The sequence below is a fragment of the Syngnathus acus genome, chromosome 1 (genome assembly GCF_901709675.1).
Source record: "Syngnathus acus chromosome 1, fSynAcu1.2, whole genome shotgun sequence".
Lineage (NCBI taxonomy): Eukaryota > Metazoa > Chordata > Actinopteri > Syngnathiformes > Syngnathidae > Syngnathus > Syngnathus acus.
In genome coordinates, this window is record NC_051087.1 from 8,402,633 (window position 1) to 8,418,555 (window position 15,923).

Below are 15,923 nucleotides of genomic sequence, written 5' to 3' on the forward strand. Positions count from 1 at the left end.
TTCTTCATTTGCAGTGAAATCAAAATATCAGAAATGACATGAATGTAATAAACGACCCATGGTCTACGAGGGCTTAAATAGTTTTGTGTGCGTGTTTTGTTTCTGAGTGTGCTTCTTCTGTATTGACATAGATTAGACATTAATCTGACATTGATAAATACAGCACTGACGGCGTGACATTGTCATTCATCATGTCGAGGAGACTTCTTTTTGTAGGACTTCTGTTCATCTGTGTGGTTGCAGGTAAATAAAACAAAATAATGGATGGATGAAATGATTGATTTACTGTTATTTTTTATTTTGCACAGTTTGTTTCTGGAAAATCTATCTGGAAAGTATTAGCGTCGCCTGGTGGTCAAAATAGAAACTACTATGCTTGTATTTCTGCAGAAATACGTAACGCGTAGCTTTTTTCTTGTTTGTTTTGGAACAGATAAGGATGTAGCTCATGGTCATTTATATTTACTAGATAAACAATAGGAATTAAGAACAAATACCGTGAGTGTATCTTGTAATCTTTGTACTTCTCCATTGGGAAACAAAATCAAGTCATAAAACGTTCGAACTGTTTAACTGTGCATTACTACTCTGCCCATTGTATTATACTAGCAGATTTAAGATGGATCTAAGAAAAGTTCAAGGTGATCTTTTCTCTCCACAGGACAATAAGGACACCCGTTTGAACTGCCCATAATGGGGCTTGATCTCCTGATAAGACGAGTTGAAAGTAAATATCAGCAGTATTTGTTCACAAATTAAACAATTCATTCATGAATTAAAAAAGACAGAGAGAGAGAGAGAGAGAGAGAGAGAGAGAGAGAGAGAGGGAGAGGGAGAGAGAGAGAGAGAGAGAGAGGATTAATGACAACTGGAAAGGGAAAAGGGAGGAATGCATGAGAGAAGGGTGAATCTGAGGTCAAAGTTCAAATGATTGAGTCACATGAGTGAAACCAGGAAATAGGGAAGTGATGGCTCTCCACACAGTCATGCTCATCAGACGTGCTGAGGACTTTTTGACAGCCGATGGATAATCTAACAATGATTACCGAACAATTGGTGCATGTGTAAGTATGTTGTGAGTTTACTTTTGTTTACTTCAACCATACTTTGGGGCCAAGTTTAGGGCCTTTGACAGTTGCTTTGACAGTTTGGTGTGTTTACTACCCATTTTGTTCAGTACATGAGCAGGTCAAGGTATTAAAAAACAAAATTTTGTTGCAGCGTGGTTCTATGCCGATGCAAACAACCTTTATACATCTCCAAAATAAAAACAATCCTCACGTTTTTCCCACAGGAAAGCCATAGTTCAGGACTGTCACAATGGAATATCGATTGACCTCTTTCTGCATCTCACACTTATCCCCGCTGTAAGTCGTCCCTCCTTTTAAACAAGAACTTGAAAACTCGACTGTTGAATTGTGTTTATTTATAAGTCAGCAGCGTGCCCACAAACTGATTTTTTACAATCTCATAAACTTTCACAGTTTGTTTAATTAATAGGTTTAGTAAAAGCACGACAGCACCACTGCTGAGATAGAATGAGCAGGTACTTCATTGCAAGGGATGTACACTGGACTCTTCTCTTACTCATTCAACCACGAGTTTGGGAGAAATCTGTGAGAAATAACTCATTCAGTCACGGGGTTGAAGTGCACCACATGATACAGAAGATGGTGCTGTTTTTCACATTCTAATTAATACAGAAGACTTACCAAGTGTGTGTCTGTCTGACGTCCCGTTCCTGCGAAATCTTTCTCCAGCCAATTTGCCATTCAAAATGCAGTTTTTTTTTATTTTTTTTATTGGCCACTTGAGTGATTATGATTGACCCCTAAAAAGCAACAAGTGGCCAAATATATGTCCAGCAAAAGGAGTCTGAGGATTAAAATTTTTTTGCTGTGTATATTTTACCTTACTTGAAGGGAGAATGTATAAAGTGCATTGAAGTTTTTACCTAAGTTTACAAAGACAAGTTTTGCAATTGTTAGCTTTTGTTGTCTTTCAGGTGCTGATTACCTTGGTGCTGTCATTCCTTCAGAAAAGAGCCAAAACATTGGCGATTGACCACAGACTTCCTTTCCTGCAAAGGCGTTTTGGCATTGTGGTGTAAGTCAATCACAGAGAAAAAATAAAAACCTTTGTAAAGAATTCCTTAGAAACTATTATCACTCAGATAGAGCAAGATTTTCGTGCTTCAAGCTATTTATCTTAATTTATGCATTTTCTGCACGATAAATTAAACATTTGTCCTGTTTTTGAACCTTTGTTTGATCCGATGAATAAATTAATCAACAAACAATGGAGAGACAAATCTTGTCTGTAATAATAGCAATAAGGTCATTTCAGGGAGCCACTGTAAGAAGATTCAGGAACAAATTGCTCCCTTGGTATTGGGCACTTGTCCAATGCTTATTATGAAATACACAACTCAAATGTTTATTCCAACCCATGTGTGCCTGATGGGTGATGAGTCTTCATGTCCTTGGTAGACCTCTGGATACCATAGGCAGCCTGAGCAATCGCTGGTCATACGGGTTCGCCTTTGGCGCGGTGTCCTACAGCGTCCTGCTGCTCTTCTCGGAACATTACATTCCTTTTAGTGTCCCACCCTGGGCCAGAGGTACTGACATTTTTTTTTTTTTTTTTAACCACCAACAAGATATGTTCTCTTGTACACACATAAACTAATTGGTCCTCCTCAGCTGTAGTTTACCTAGTTGGAGCTTTGGAGGTGGGGCTTGTGAACTTACCTTTCTTTGCCTGTCTGTCAACGCCCTCCAGAGCAGCTGGAGCTGTGCTCGGAATTCTCTACTCTTTGTGTTGGTAAATATTCATTCAGAGTGCATGTCTTAATATGGGCAAACGTGATGCCAAATTACTATAATGTCTATTTGATTGTCTCCAGGCTTATCATTACAGTGTGGGACACATTCACATGTCCAGATGGCAAGGTAAGTGGGTACTACTGCTCCTAGGTGAGTGCTGTGCCCACCTGACATGTTTGTTTGTATTTACTTTTGATGCCAGAAAATCAATACATACATGTGTTTTGTAAAAGATTTTGGGGAAATACCAGAAGATAATTATCCAGTGGCCTTGTATCCTCTCTCTCATTTTTCTTTTGGGACGATTTGTCTACATGCTGGCGAAAGTTGTTCGAATACATCTGCAGCTGGAACACGAGGTCAGAGCATATAAATCAGAACTCACAGAGTAATCATTGAGATTTCAAATTTGCTTTTTATTTTTTCCCACTGTTATAGTCTTGTTCACAGTTAATGCATTTTACAACTTGTTTTTTACATTAGATTTAAATGCGTGTTTACAATGAAAAAAAAGTGAGTGTTAAGATTGATATGCCACCAGGACTCTGATGAACTGACTCAGCAACATCAAGTGCAGCATGTTAAGAGACTTCTGAGGAAGAAAAGTACACACAAGTAAAATACAATACAGAGTGGAATGGGTGGAACTGTTACAAATTGAAATAGAAATGCAGGTATCTCATCACCATTTGTGTCATTTGTTTGATTTTTATTATTTCTAGTGACGCAAGTTTTAGTGACTGTTGCAGCAAGGCCCTAAGCTGGTTTCAGAGCAGAGTGTATGAGTGGGATCCACACTTCAAGTTCCCAAACAGAATCATTGGCACTGCCATCATATCCCTCATAGGTCTATATACGGTAATGAGCACAAGCAATTGCATGCTTAATTCCAAAAGTAGTTGGTATCAAATGGTGCATGCCATCTGTTCTTGCTTTTAGATGACGCTGGCTGACTACAGTCTCAGCAATATCGCTTTTGAGCAAGTAGTCAGGTGGAAGAACACACTCAAACAATTGGCGTCCTGTAATCAGAATGAAGCTTTGGAAGCAATGATTCCACAACTGGAAGAATTCATCAACGTGGCCAAAAGTGAGTTGGCCTCCATGTCTTGTTTGTATATGTAATTGTATACATTTTTGATTCATTTAGTGAATTGTAAACTACTACTAACACACAAAAAGACTGACTAGAAATGGAGGCGATAATAGAATCGCTAATAACTTTTGTGTTCCAGAGTCGGGCTAAAATATAGCAGAAAACATTTTTTTACAGACTGTCAAAACCTAATCTAGATACAAGTTAAAATCAATCTATTAATTTCTTTCATTCTAGAGACTTGGTGGGCGACCACCATTTTTGCTAGTCTCAATTCAGTTGCTTACACGTTCCATGTAATGGTATGTTACCGGTAAGTGGATCTAGAAAATGCAATTAATCAGCGCAAACTCTGACATGTTCACATAATAATATGTCGTTTCCACAGGAAACATTTAAAGAGACTTTGGAGGGGTGAGAAAGGTTTTCTCCCAGAGAAGTTTCTCAAGCCAAAGTCTGCCGTCAGTGTGGTGAGTGTGACACAACAGACACATGACATTTACTGTACAACTTTAAAAATTGTAAAAAAAAAATCTGGATTTTGGGCAGGCCTCCATCGCACGCTACTCTGGATGGCAAATTGCTTTTACGCTCTGGGGTAAGATTTCATTAAAATTCTTTTTTTTTTTTAATCACATAAATATATCATTTTTAGCATTAGTTTTTTTAAATTTTTATATTGCAGGTTATGTGCTCGTCCACTTTGTTCACTTCCTGGTTGCACTCTTGGTGGTGTATGTGATTATTATTCCAATCCAACATGGACAAGCCCTGAGCATGCTGTCCAACCTGGGCATCCTAATGTAAGCATTTACATATATGTGTGCTCCAGTGGATATTGAGTTGACATGAATGGCAGTACAAACAGTTCAAAATCAAATGTCAGTGTTAACCTTCAGGCTTCTGCTAGGAAGAAAAAGCCTACTAGTACATCTGGACTATAGTTGAGGTTAATTGGAGGTATTGTAGATACAGTATGGTGGCACGTGTGCATGCGGACACCCATTTAATAGGAGTTAGAATTTCATTGGATGAGCATAACCGCATCCTAGTTAAGAGTTTCAAAAAGGATTTATATGTACATGTCTCATTTTTTTAAGTCATAAAAACCTGATATTTGATCACGGGTGTGTAGACTTATATCCACTGCATCATCAATATGAGAACATTTACTCTTTTCTTTGTGTTCCTCTTCTTCTAGTCTGACCATTGGTCTGGTGGTAGCCATGGTGATCCTCCAGATAGCTTTGGTACAGATTTTTTTTCTCCAGGACAAAATGTCTCCTGATGATAAACAAAAACCTCTGGCTCTCAATAATAGGTGGGTATAGATATTTTAATATTGCAAATATAATATGAGAGAAGGGTTGTGATGTAAAAAGTACAAGGACTCGAAATATTGGTCATGGTTGTAAACCTGACATCTGGAATTTGCCATGTATTCCAATGAATGTGAAAGCAAAGCACAAAAAGTTATACATATGTCATACTTGTAGTTGCCGTTTTCTACATCAGTGTCAATTGCTGAAACCAGCATTGAATATATCTCAACTACAATATCTACATGTAATAAAACATGGGAATATGAATCACCTAAAATATGAATGTTGTCCCTTCTTTTTTGCCTTCAGAAAAGCATTCCACTGCTTCAACTACTTTTTCTTTTTCTATAACGTGATCATGGGCATAAGCAACTGCATCATGAGACTGCTGATCAGCATTGTGCTGGGAACATGGCTGGTGTCCCGCATCGACCGCACAATAATGCAGCGAGGCTATGAAACCATGGATGCGGGTGATTTTAATACTATATGATGCTTGAATCACTTACTTAAGACAACTTAAAGGGGACAAAATTGTATTTTTAGTGCATTTCTCCACAAAGAACTGTGTGCAAATCTAACTATTGGTGCATTTCCCAGGTTATAGTACATGGATTGGGATGATCTTTGCTGACCACTATCATAACAGTCCAGTTATGGTGTGCTTCTGCCAGCTGCTTGTCTCCACCACCCTGGACAAACATAGACTGCCGACATACTCCACGTTAAACAACACACCATCTGGTTTGTAAACTGCATTCAACAGGAACTGCAAGAAGTCAAATTCTGCTGATGTGGTTTTTCCTGTTGCTCATATTTTTGTTCTGCTTTCCAGAGTATTCTGTAAACAGTCGAGCCAGGAGACGTTGGACATTGTTATACACCCTCTTGAGGAACCCCCATCTTATTCTGCACAGGAAGCAGCATCTCTCCTCTTTGGGGGTTTTGGATGTGTCTTCTTCGCTTCAATCGGACACAATATTGCAAGCTTGGGTCATGGCTTCACAAACACAGAGGAACAAGGCAGCGTCGGTGCACTGAGCACTGAGACACAAACGCCGGACTACGAGCATGCATAACTTACATACACACTGATACATATTTTGTGACTGATTGGAGGTCTTATCAAAATGCACGTGTGATTTGATAAGTTGATAAAAATTGAATTGCACTTTGTTTACACTTTAGTTTGTAATTATGGTAGAGTTTCATCTTCTTAAAATTATTTCTAAATAAATCCATGCACATTTATTAGTACAGGTTTGAGAAGAGTTAAGTATCTGTTCTATCATGAAGATTGAGTAATGCCCCAAATTTTAAAATGTGGCAGAAGGGAGGAACACATCTTTATTTCATGACTGTCTGCCAATAACTGTGGCTAAATACAACTCTTCACAGCAGCAAAGACATCACAAAAGACAAATGTTTGACCCCAAACTGTTGCTTGCTGGGTGAGAGGCCTGAAAGAAAGTCACAAAGAAAAAGTGTGAAGTTAAAGATATAACTTAATTCATTGCTGAACAGGTCATTATGGGACTGTTGCATTTTAGTGCATACATTTGTCCATATTTTCCCTTGTTTTATCAATATAGCACATGCAGTGCATTGTGGTTATGAGTATAAAAGTGAACAATTTGGTGGGCCTGTGACAGGTTTTTAATATCTTGTATGTTTTATTTTCCCTGAACCCATTAACTTTTATAAACTGAATTCTTCAGCCTGTGCGTGTGTTTTTTATTTTATTTTTATTTTTTAAATTTAACTGAAGCAGATAAATACATATATGGTAATCAAATTGAGGGGTTTTGAAGTTTGACGTGAACCTAATTAGCGCACACACGTCTGATTTCTACTAAACTTACATGCCATATATTTATCATAAATAATCTAATGAGTGATCTAAAACTGTAATTTCACTAAGTACTGCTCAATAGTGTGTCGCGATAATAGCAAACTTCCGGTTGAGGCCATGTTGACGAGAACACGCCTAGGGGAAGAAAAACAACAACGCACTAATTAGTCTGTGGCAACGCACTAATTCGTCTGTGGCAACACTCGACAGTGAAAAGTTAGCACATTGGCAACGACAGGTAATTTTGACTCCAGAATATCTCTTAGTATTCTAGTTTGAACGCAGAAACAATGAATTATAATCGTAACGTTTCTCGTAATCGAGAAAAGTAGTTTTCCATCATTTGCTGCAGATGGCTAATGTTAGCTGCTACTGCATAAACGGCAGCTGTCAGACACATGCATGTACTTTTCGTGACATAATTTAATCGTAAATTGTTTAACGCATTTTTTATTCGATACGAGCAGTAAAACAGTATCGAAATTAAAACATCTCAAAAATATTAATTTCAACTCAAGTGGAACGAACTCGCGTGTTAAGGGGGGGGGGGGGGGGGGGGGGGAAATCGTGTTTGGAATATTGCAATGAGCTTTACTCTGCCACAGCACATTGATTAGGAGTGAGAGTCGAGGTCTAAACTAGTTTCCCGCAGCACACCTCATCATCACTTAAGACACTGATCTAACTTTCTCCTCGTTTTCATCCAAAACAGGATGTCAGACAGCGAATCCATCAAGAAAATGTTGCGGTCTGTACTCCAGTCTAGCAAGGATGGCGTGAGTATTCTCAAACTGCAATCGGAGTACCGCTCACTCTGTGGAGAGACCATCCCTCTGAAGAAACTGGGCTTCACCAATTTGGAGGATTATCTCAGAAGCATACCCTCTGTGGTGCGGATGGACTACCGCAATGCAGACGTAAGAACTTGGTTTTAATCATTAGGAGTGCCTAATGGCAAGTATCTTCGGGTTTGTCTATGGCGAGGATTAGATCATGTCAACAAATGACACTGTATGGTTCAAACACTGTGTATTTACGGTGTTTGCATAAATTAGATTTTATGAACCAAGGTGAAATCAACAATCAATCAGTGAATTTTGATTTTGTCAATTTAGATCATACTAAATTGTTTCTGAAAGAGAGACTAAATTCAAACTTTTAGCAACCATACGTGATACATGCATGCAGATGCAATGTTTTCAATTGTTTTTTTTTTAAGTAAATATTGGTTAAAAGAGATATGCACATTTAAAAACAACAAAATGTTGACATTGTAGGTTCCTTTTACCTTTCCAGTTAAAAGCTAAATTCAAACAGATACAATTATATTCCGTATGGACCTGCAGCTGCGCTTTGTTCTCATCTTGCATTGTAAGTAATAAAACAGCATATGTGTTTCACAAAAAGATACATGTGTCACCTACAATCTTCTTTACAGTTGAGATGCTTTGCTGCAGTATGCAGTGAGACAGCACACATTGCCCAGCTGGTGGCGCGACAGAAGAGCGCCAAGAAATCAGGGTGCTCCCAATTCGTTAACTGCAGGATGAGACGCAAAGATTCCGAGCCTTACATGAATCGTGGTAAGATATTCTTAGAATGCATAAAAAACTGCCAACTCAAGTCTCCCTTTACTTATTTAAATACCCCTTATATAAAGTCCAGTAGATGCAAGTTTTCTCTTCAATGCCCACCTACTTTAAAGAGTCTCATTTGCTCTAAATCAGGGGTTTTGTCCACTATTATAACCAAAAAGCAACTCGGGGACCACTGCTTTGGAATATTATTTCGTTTTGCACCGAAGGAGGATAGAACTATATTTATTTACATCTGTTTTGGGAATCTCAGCTACATTTGACATAATTTGGATGGGTAAATGATTCAGAAAATTAGCTGGAAAATACACCAAGTCTAAATAATACATTTTATTTCCAACAATGTTACAAATTATTTTCTGTTTCCAATTTTGCGGACCACCTGCAATACCGCCACTGACCACTACAAGACCGCAGACCTTGTTCTAAATGTAAATTTTGTGTGCATTTAGGGTGGCCAATGTCTTCTCTACGGCAGCCTTCAGCTGGTGGCGCATTCAGGCCAGCCAACCGCTTTCAACTCCACGGTGGCTACAGAGGCTTCAGTGCTTCTGGCGATGTCAGGTACAGGAACATATTTTAGGGCTAACTACATTCAAGAGTTTTGGGAGGGGATTTGTGTATGTTATTTGGCATGATTAAGGTTTTTAGTCTTTTTTTATACTTAATAACTAAATGTTCTCCTCAATTGTCAGGCTACCGAGCCAGTGCTTTTCTCCACCAATAGCACACAGACAACCTGCCCCTCAGCCATCTGTGAAACAATCTGCTGTCCCAAACAGGTGATGATATACGTAGAAAGAGTCCTGCATCCACCTTATTGATCTGTGGTCATGTCATAGCACATTTTCTTCATGTAATCAGATTAGGCTACTGATGAGGGCACTGTGTAGTTTTATTGTAGAGTAAAATAGCATTTGCTTTCAAATCTGGTGAGAATTGCATGAGTGAGTTTTTCATTTTTCTTTAGATTATGTAAATTGGTTGGAAAAACATGACAATGAAATACATGTCCATTTTGTAGGGCCAAGAATTTAGTGATTCCGCAGAAAACGAAAGGTTAGTACAAGCATTTTTTTGTTGTTGTTGGCATCAATCACCCAATGTTTATTTGTGATGGAAGAGCACTTTGGGATCTTCATATTTCATCTATTATAAGTGTGCCATGGTGTATTTTGTAGTTGTAAGAAATTTTCAAATGAATAAATATTCTGTTAACACAGAGAAGCCCCATGAACAAGTCTCCGGAACCAACAACTCGGAGGTATAGAAATCGCTCTTTCCCTTCTTTGGATTCACTATTTGCCTTTATGCAGCCACACAGGAAAAATTGTGTTTTGGAAGTTGAACGTGCACGACATACTGAGAGACATTTAGAAATAAACTGATTTTGCTTGAGAATTTTGCAAATTTCCCCAACTCGACTTTGTGGTCCCATACAGTAGAAAGAGTTGTATTAAAAATTCAATATACTGTTATGATTGTTAAAGAGGCACACAAAATCAACAAATCTATTGTGTCACCTTGAACTGAATTACCGGTAGAGTTGAGTGCCTTTCTTCAAAGTTTTACTCTGCTGAATGACCAGAAAAGTGATTTGGTTGGGAATTCTCTTTACACAGCCAACACTACTTGACAAGACTGTGGTGCAGGAGAGATTAATCCAGCTACTGAGCAAGTACTGCTCTGGGCTGTGGATGTCAAAACTGCCCACTATCTTCAGTGAAATGTTCGGTCAGCAGCTGTCTCCTCAGGTGACCAGTGAGTTGGAAAAGTGGACACACATTTGTAAGGTGCGTAAGGACACGTGGTATGATTGCTGATTTGAATGATATGGCTTGTTTTGCTGAAATTCTAATTTGAGTCAAATTATTGTGGACTGTTTCCCAGTGTACTGTATAATCCTCTGGTCTTTACAGGTAGAAAAATCAAGCAGCACCAAAGGTGACTTCCTGGTTTATCCTATTTTGCCTTCCTCGACTGCTTCGGCAAGGAGCCTGTCCGAAGGCCCCTCAAAATCCCCCTTCCGCTCCAGCATGATGTCTACATTAAGTTCCTCCCAGGTGTCTACCTCTGCCCCTCTCCGAGCGCATTCTGTTTCAAAACCTCCAGCTGGCCCCGGAGAAGCCTTAGCCAAGCCAGCAATCGGTTTGGCTCCACAGTCAACTGATCATTTCACTTCTTTGAAGATGTCACAAAACTTGTCTAATAGTCACACAGTCAGTTCAAGTAATGTCAACTTGGTTTCAACTGCTGTCAATGGCGGACCAAATTGTTACTCTATGGCGCCTATGGGCAATTATCCGCCAAAACCCAACCCTCCTGCATTAACTCTTTCTTGTCACTTCCGCTCTGAGGATTTACCACCACAAAAGTCCACATTGTCACTGAACTCTGTTTCCTCCCCTGGTCCTCCCGTTGAGTCTTGTGCTGCCGTTTTGCCAGCTGATGTCTGTTACAGAATAAAGGAGCTTCTATCCAAGTACAGTAATGGGTTATGGGTCCATGCATTGCCCAAACTTTTCATGGATGCTTACAAGGCCCCATTCCCTGAACACTTTATGGATAAATTATCTCTCCTCCCGGACTTGTGCACCGTGGCATACCCTATTCCACACAACAGCAAGAAGGTAAGTTCATGCACACATACGTTTTTTAAGGGTAGTGGTGTTGGTCGGGGGTGATGAGGTTTGGGGAGCACTCTAAACAAATATTCTGCATATTTTTTGTTTGGAACAGGCCATCCTGTATAAGCCAATTAGAGTGAAGCTAGAAGACACTGAGAGCCATGCCAGTCAGAAGAGCAGAAGGCACCACCTTCCATCTGGTCTGGAGGTTACTGGCCCTGTAGTTCCTCCCTGTTTAGTTCATCCCTTAGTCCAGTATCCCTCTGTGCTGATTACTGAGGCCAAAAGCAGTAATGCTGTTACTGTACGGTATGTCAAGAAGCTGAAAATTTATATATCGACTTAAAATCTATATTTAGAATTCGGAAATATTTTCATTCATTTTCACTGTATTACTGATGAACAGGTTGAAATGTGGAGCAGAATTTTCAATCAAATAATTACTTTATTTATCCCCAGAGGGCAATTAAAGTTTGTCAGTAAAAAAAAAAAGAAAATATTCAAGAGTACACGCTGGGTGATATGGCTGGAAAAGGTCTCACATCATACGTATTTAGTTTCAGTTTGTTATTGATGCATGCATGTGTTACATGTGCCCTTCTAAAAACTGGGGTCAGTCGTAATCCTGCTTTTTATCTAAAAAAAGAACGTCTTCTCCCTGTGCAGGTATGTTGGCGATGGCTATTCCAAAGCCCTGGAGGCAATGGAGGATGCTATGCATGCCTTGTATAAACAAAACTCCACACTCCAGCCTCTCTCTCAGCTTGCCGTGGGTCAGCTGGTAGCAGTCAAGGGAGAGAATGGCAACGAACTGACGAGAGCTCAGGTCACGGAGGTGACCAATGCTAACATCAAGGTATCAAGTTTGCTTGACTGTATGATTGATTACTTGCACTTGATCGACACTGTTAACAACAAGGGGAGTGATGGGAAATTGATTGAGAAATGGGGGAGTGCCTAGCGTGTTCTTTTTAAATAGTAATTCGTCTTCACATGGAAACAAATCAGTTCAGCAATGATAAAGCCATTGAAAAGAAGAAACACTATTTTTCTTCCATCAGGTTTACTATGTTGATCATGGCTTTACTGTGGAGATTCCTCGAGAAAGTCTTTTGGAGCTGCACCATGACTTCCTTTCACTACCCTTTCAAGCCACCATTGTTAGGATGGCAGGTATCACATTCACTTTGAATGATTATGATTTCTCATACTAGAAGAATATCTGATGTCAGGGAATGACCTTTGACCAGCCATAACCACCGTCGTCGTCTCGTGTGTCGCAGTTTGCCGGGGAGTTCACGGCTGGAAACTACAATCATGTTAAATGATACTTTCTAACAATATCAATCACAAAGGAACATTATTTACTTTGTAAAAACCGAATACTTGTTCCAGCTCTTGTGCTGCATATGATATTGTGCAGGTGGTCATCATGTTGTGCCAGGTCAGTGTTTGCTTTACTTGACTGTCATACACTTAGTAACTGCCCTCTCCTCAGGTTTAGAGGCATTCAGTTCCCATCCATCTGTGTTGTCCTCTTTGGAGACGTTTGCTGTTGGAAAGATTATGTTAATGGAGATTTTGGCCTCAACTTCACCCAGTGACTTGCCTGAGGTCTTACTCTATGATACCTCACAAGATGATGACATCAACATAAACTCTCTCTGCTTAAAGGAATTGCAAGACCAGACCATGAATAACCCTTTAACTGTAAGTGTGATGGGATTAAGTGATGCACATATCGATGACTCGAATCGTCTGTATGTACACTACAATCCTAATGGCTTTTGCATTTGAAAGCTCAGCCTCAACCAGGAAGATGTGTTATTACAGTAACAGCCTGAAGAATGTAAAATGTTTGGAAATCTGTATTTGGTCAACTTTTCAAGGTTTCTGAATCAATTATTACTTTGTTGTGTGATGTTGTGTCATTTCTCTGTTGCCTTAAGGTGAATTCTACTTATCGGGGTGTATGTGTCACAAATATTTGTGTGGATGGCATCATCTTTTGCCAGCTGCCCTCCAGAGGAGCCACAAGGCTCAACAAGTTGTTGGAAGAAACAAAAGCATTTTTGCTCTCTCAGGTAGGATCTTCTGTGACTTGTGGACCTATGTGTGATTATTCAGCGACAGAAGCAACTGCTCTCAGGCATTATGTGTTGCATTATTAGTTACATTTTCTGCAGTCCTAATTCAAAAATGATATCTGTCCCCATCAGGTGACCTCTGAGTACTTGGTTTCTCAACCCTTCATTGGAAAGATGTGTCTGACCTGCTACAAAGATAAATGCTGCAGAGTGGAGGTATGGGCTTTTTGTTTTGTTACCATCCTATTTGCCGTTAGGGCTCATCAGAAACATTTGATCATGTTCTTGTTTTCAGATAACCAACCTTCATGGCAATAGGGTCATAGAAGTTGTCTTAATTGATTTTGGTGTCTCAGCAACAGTCGAGGTCACTGAACTTCGAGAGATACCCCCTCTTTTTCTCCGAGACTTTGCCCTCATCCCGCCACAGGTTTGTCTCCTTGGAGAAGTTGCTTCTTCTCCTCTGTCATTTAGATCCTAGCTGTGGAAGTAAAATGCTATGCAATTGTTCAAATAATCTTGTTGTCTTTTCAGAACACGTAACACTAAATACTGTAAATGTGAATGGTTCTTCATCCATGATAGACTAAGAAACAAACTGTTTCTTTTTATAATCAGTGAAAACTACTTTCTCTTTGCCCAGGCCATCAGATGTCGTCTGGTGGATGTGATGATTCCAGAGGGAGAGTGGAGCCTAGATGTCGTTTCCTGGTTGAAGAATGCTGTCCTGGGTGTTGAGGATTGTAAAATGAAGGTAACGTAGCATTTTTTTTGTGTGCTACACTAAAATGTAATGTAATTATTATTTCTGTGGAACCTGGGGATGTACACTTGTATTACAGGCTGTGGCTGCACAACTGTGACTCCACACCAACACGAGCGCTATGTGTGTTTGTGTTCTCGCAACTGCCTTACCTATTTTAGATTCTTAAGTTAGAGGAGCATAAGGAGGGGAAACTTGTGCACATGTACCTGTTTGTTCGTGCTGACTACGAGGACGTGCACCAGAGCATCAACCATAAGCTGAGCAACCCTGAAGTGTGGCAGACACTCAACAGCAACAGAAGCTTCACGGCCACTAGTAGTAAGGACATTGCTCACCCAATAACTCACAAAATTGATGTGTTGTTCCCGTCAATTTCAATGTGTTGCATGTTTCTCTTTTTCAAACTGTAGATGGCAGTGCTTCAATCAAGAGACTGGATGTAAGCAGCCCAACTTACCTTCAGCCACAGCTATTTGAATCATCTTCAGCAGAAACAACCCCCACGATGCCCCCACCTCTGGCGCTCCCCCTGGTCTGTATGAGAATGAGTTTTTGTGTTTGTTTTTATTTAAAGCAATCTTGTCTGAATCGTATGTAAGTGAGTACAGGAGCGGAGCACACTTTTCCTTCCTCTCCGAATGCACTTGCATCAGGAAATTTTCGAACGCTCCCATCATCATTATGTTTCCTTTGTGCTCTAATTTTCAGCTTGGTCAGAACATGGATGTCCACATATCAGCAGCTTGCCACCCTGGTTACTTTGTGCTGCAGCTGTGGCAGGACCTGCATAAATTGGTCATGTTGATGGGAGAGATGATGCTGCACTACAATCAGACTGTGAGCCCCACAGATGTGCAGATCAAAAAAGGAGACATTTATGCTGCCAAAATAGACAAAAGGTAGGTGACTGACTTTATGAAAGTTATGTACTGTAGATGAGGTGGTTCTGTAATGTACATATAAAAGGAGTATCTTTTACACCTGTGACTCACTCCACGTAGTTGGTACCGTGCAGTGGTGAAGGGGATTCTGTCCAACGGCTTGATTTCTGTTTACGAGCTGGACCACGGAAAACACGAGCTCATCCGCAGCTCTTTCCTCCAACCCTTGATTGAAGAATTTCGGCAGCTACCTTTTCAGGCCGTCATTGCACAGCTGGCAGGTGAGTTGAACACTTGGTGCTCATTTTTCATGCTGAGTCCTGAATGATTTTTAAAGAGACTGTCCAAAGACAACAGGAGTGTCCTATTCCATTTCTTGAATTACCTTTAGTGTGGTCTTTGTGAAACAATGAGCCAGAGCACCACATGACAAAACAACGACCCCACCCCTTTATTTGAGGCATCTATCGAGCAGCTTGTGCCTTCTGTCCTCCAGGTGTGCCAAAGTGCCAGTGGTCAGAAGAGGCGTCCTTGGTCTTCAGGAACCATGTGGAGAAGCAAGCGCTCGTCGCCCAGATCGAAAGTATACAAGATGAGTCGGAGGTCCAAGAGGAACTGTGGGAGCGCAAATTAACGGTCTATTTAGTGGACACTAAAGTAGAAGACAAGGACCTTTGGATCCACACCCTCATGGCGGATTTTTGCAGTGAGTGAGTGCATGCTAATTGGAAATATCACACATGTTTTTGTTGTCATGCTTCTGTTTTGAAACAGCTGCAAGTTAAATAAAAAGTTGTTACTGGATTATCAGTGTTATGCTGTGGTCTTTCTTGCACTGTTGCTAAATGTGAATCCCACCTAGAGTCCATTAT

At 40.1% G+C, this 15,923-nt stretch overlaps 2 protein-coding genes across 4 annotated transcripts; both read left to right on the top strand.

Annotated features, from left to right (window-relative positions):
- The first annotated feature begins 842 nt into the window (after window positions 1-842).
- stra6l (STRA6-like) lies at window positions 843-6,960 on the top strand. 3 transcript variants are annotated; one of them, XM_037261600.1, is made up of 18 exons: window positions 843-1,075; window positions 1,295-1,367; window positions 2,006-2,106; window positions 2,490-2,620; window positions 2,703-2,823; window positions 2,906-2,951; window positions 3,059-3,184; window positions 3,367-3,440; window positions 3,548-3,683; window positions 3,765-3,915; window positions 4,159-4,234; window positions 4,310-4,391; window positions 4,471-4,519; window positions 4,607-4,724; window positions 5,123-5,242; window positions 5,553-5,716; window positions 5,844-5,987; window positions 6,079-6,960. In XM_037261600.1, the coding sequence occupies exons 1-18, from the start codon at window positions 1,071-1,073 to the stop codon at window positions 6,282-6,284; spliced, it is 1,923 nt and encodes a 640-aa protein (XP_037117495.1). In that variant the 5' UTR covers window positions 843-1,070; the 3' UTR covers window positions 6,285-6,960. The 3 variants fall into 3 exon arrangements, with proteins under 3 accessions (XP_037117495.1, XP_037117476.1, XP_037117485.1); XM_037261581.1 differs by having other exon boundaries at window positions 843-1,064; XM_037261590.1 differs by having other exon boundaries at window positions 843-1,064; window positions 2,039-2,106.
- Window positions 6,961-7,790: 830 nt separating this feature from the next.
- Window positions 7,791-15,765, top strand: tdrd7a (tudor domain containing 7 a). The gene is made up of 21 exons (XM_037249636.1): window positions 7,791-8,012; window positions 8,534-8,678; window positions 9,143-9,254; window positions 9,386-9,472; window positions 9,715-9,749; window positions 9,914-9,954; window positions 10,313-10,483; window positions 10,610-11,320; window positions 11,430-11,626; window positions 11,984-12,173; window positions 12,379-12,490; window positions 12,816-13,027; window positions 13,267-13,401; window positions 13,537-13,620; window positions 13,700-13,834; window positions 14,048-14,158; window positions 14,329-14,488; window positions 14,581-14,706; window positions 14,745-15,069; window positions 15,172-15,332; window positions 15,548-15,765. Exons 1-21 carry the CDS (start codon window positions 7,809-7,811, stop codon window positions 15,763-15,765), a joined length of 3,672 nt encoding a protein of 1,223 aa, XP_037105531.1. The 5' UTR covers window positions 7,791-7,808.
- The last annotated feature ends 158 nt before the right edge of the window (window positions 15,766-15,923 follow it).

What these genes read in the sequence shown, in the direction of transcription:
- stra6l (XM_037261581.1), top strand. Translation starts at nt 1,024, where the DNA reads ATGGATAATCTAACAATGATTACCGAACAATTGGTGCATGT. An exon ending in ATTCTCTACTCTTTGTGTTG is followed by an intron (nt 2,824 to 2,905) that starts GTAAATATTCAT and finishes GATTGTCTCCAG; the next exon opens with GCTTATCATTACAGTGTGGG. An exon ending in ATCTGCAGCTGGAACACGAG is followed by an intron (nt 3,185 to 3,366) that starts GTCAGAGCATAT and finishes ATATGCCACCAG; the next exon opens with GACTCTGATGAACTGACTCA.
- tdrd7a (XM_037249636.1), top strand. Translation starts at nt 7,809, where the DNA reads ATGTCAGACAGCGAATCCATCAAGAAAATGTTGCGGTCTGTACTCCAG. An exon ending in TTCCACACAACAGCAAGAAG is followed by an intron (nt 11,321 to 11,429) that starts GTAAGTTCATGC and finishes TGTTTGGAACAG; the next exon opens with GCCATCCTGTATAAGCCAAT. An exon ending in TGACCAATGCTAACATCAAG is followed by an intron (nt 12,174 to 12,378) that starts GTATCAAGTTTG and finishes TTCTTCCATCAG; the next exon opens with GTTTACTATGTTGATCATGG.